The sequence below is a fragment of the Sinocyclocheilus grahami genome, unplaced genomic scaffold, assembly GCF_001515645.1.
Source record: "Sinocyclocheilus grahami isolate Dianchi unplaced genomic scaffold, SAMN03320097.WGS_v1.1 scaffold8624.1, whole genome shotgun sequence".
Classification (NCBI taxonomy): domain Eukaryota; kingdom Metazoa; phylum Chordata; class Actinopteri; order Cypriniformes; family Cyprinidae; genus Sinocyclocheilus; species Sinocyclocheilus grahami.
Window position 1 is genome coordinate 3,808 of NW_015512146.1, and position 2,418 is coordinate 6,225.

Consider the following 2,418-nt stretch of genomic DNA (forward strand, 5'->3'; position numbering starts at 1 on the left):
AAAATTCAGCTTTGTCATCACAGGAATAAATTACATTTTATAATAAATTAAAATAGAAAAGAGTTATTTTAAATTGTAAAAATACTGAGCAATATTACTGTTTTTATTGTATTTTTGATCAAATAAATGCAGAAATAATTCTTTCAAAAACATTAAAACATTTTAACACCCACAAACCTTTGAAAGCTAGTACTACTGTCGTGTCGTTCCAAACCTGTATGACTGTCTTTCTTCCATGGATCAAAAATATTCTTCAGGATATTGTACAAAAATTCACCTTTTGTGTTACATGGAAGAAATAAAGTCAGATTTGGCAGCGCATGAGAGTAAATAATGAATTTTCATTTTTAGAATTTTCATTTTTAGGTGAACTATTCAAATAGTTGAATTAGGATAGGATCTAAAACAAATCTAATTTTGATCTTAATATTAAAATTAGATATTTTGGGTCAGTTCATTAAAGAGACTAAAGTCTTACTGTTTGTCTTCTGCAGGTTCTCTTCTTGAATCCAACAACCCTCTGCTGCTCGAAGACCTGATTTCTTACAGCTTTCAGGTAGCCAGAGGTATGGAGTTTCTCGCTTCTCACAAGGTAAAACATCTTCCTGTCTGCATCATGGTATATGAACATGAATATGGAATTGGTTGAAGTTTTTTTTCATGTTTTCAGTGCATTCATCGTGACCTTGCTGCCAGAAACATCCTGTTGTCCAACAACAATGTGGTGAAGATATGTGATTTTGGTTTGGCCCGAGACGTATACAAAGACCCAGACTATGTGCGCAAGGGAGATGTGAGTGTTCTGCCATGAATAAATTAAAGTTTATGGTCAACAATATAAAGAATGATCAGGGCCAAATGTGTGTAATGAATGTGTTTTGCATTGAAGGCACGGTTACCACTGAAGTGGATGGCACCTGAATCGATCTTCGACAAAGTCTTCACCACTCAGAGTGACGTGTGGTCGTATGGAGTTCTGCTCTGGGAGATCTTCTCACTTGGTGATGTCAATACTCTTTATGTACATCAGATAATTCAAGCATTCGGCACATGCCACAGATAATTTTTTTCATAACACAATCCCTTTGAAATATGGCACAATAGAACTATCGACATTTGTCATTCTGCCATGTCATAGCAAGAGAATGAAAGTGAGAAACTCATTAGAAAGCATGAAAGTGAAACTTTATAACAAAGTGACTGATCCCCACATCTATCTCTGACCTCAGAACAGTCCCATGTAACAGTGTTTCTGGTCCATAGGAGCGTCTCCGTACCCGGGGCTCAACATTGATGAGGATTTTTGTCACAGACTGAAGCAGGGGACTCGGATGTGTCCTCCTGAGTACAGCACCCCAGAGATGTCAGTTCTCACCCCTGTATACACCATATAAAACATGTTCAATCATTGTCCCGTGAACCAATACATTGCTAATAATGAGCTTGTGGGATTTGTCTGACAGATATAGCATTATGATGGCATGCTGGGAAAATAACCCTGAGGACAGACCTTCTTTCTCTGCTCTTGTGGAGATACTGGGAGACCTACTGCAGACCTGCGTCCAACAGGTGGGACATTATTTAGTGTGTTTATTAAGCCATTTTCCTTGTTTTTATTTGACCGGTCAGAACTTTTTTTTGCACACACTTTTTCTTTAACAGGATGGAAAGGATTATGTCCCACTGAACACTTTTATTTCTGGAGAAGGAAATACGGTCACAGCGCACCTCGAAGAGAATGACATAAGCCAGAAAACACTGGGAACTTCAAGGTACAAATGTATGTTAATATGTTAACGTATTAACTGAATATGTACAATTACATGTGAAATACAATAATTACAATTCAAAATATATTTAAAAAATACACTTGTTAATATTGTTAATATTTTAATTTTATTCAAATAAATATTAAATAAAAATTCAATTTAAACAAAGTAAATATTAAATTAAATCATTACAACTTTTCAAATTAATTATTAAATAAAATGAAAAATGTTAAAGTACAATTAAATTAAAATAATTTTATATGTATTTTAGCGCTGGGAAAATCAAAGCCATCAGCACTTTTGAGGATCTACACAAAGAAATCCCTGATGTAAGTGTTTTAGAATATAGTTGAATTTCACTTGGGTGAAGTTGAGATTGACTTTTTTTTTTATTATCTTACTTTAGGACAACCAGTCTGACAGTGGAATGTTTCTCCCGTCTGAAGAGTTGCTTCAGGTAAAATGGATGGACAGATTCAAAACCAAAAACATAACCAAGTAGGTGTCATGACATTGGCTTCGGTGATCTGTTACATAACCATTCAAATGTTTGGGGTCAATAAGATTTTCTTTTTTGAAGGACTTTTAGTTTAAGAACTTTTTATAGTTTTTTTTATTCAGCAAGGGTGCATTAAATTGATCAAAAGTG

At 34.6% G+C, this 2,418-nt stretch overlaps 1 protein-coding gene across 1 annotated transcript; it reads left to right on the forward strand.

The window, feature by feature from the left end:
* Positions 1–430: 430 nt before the first annotated feature.
* On the forward strand, positions 431–2,267 carry LOC107578065 (vascular endothelial growth factor receptor 1-like; the record flags this gene model as incomplete). The annotated part of the gene is made up of 8 exons (XM_016264059.1): positions 431–592; positions 671–793; positions 890–1,001; positions 1,264–1,363; positions 1,464–1,569; positions 1,663–1,772; positions 2,041–2,098; positions 2,176–2,267. Coding segments are annotated over exons 1-8 (725 nt in total), but the record flags the coding sequence as incomplete, so codon positions are not given.
* Positions 2,268–2,418: the final 151 nt, after the last annotated feature.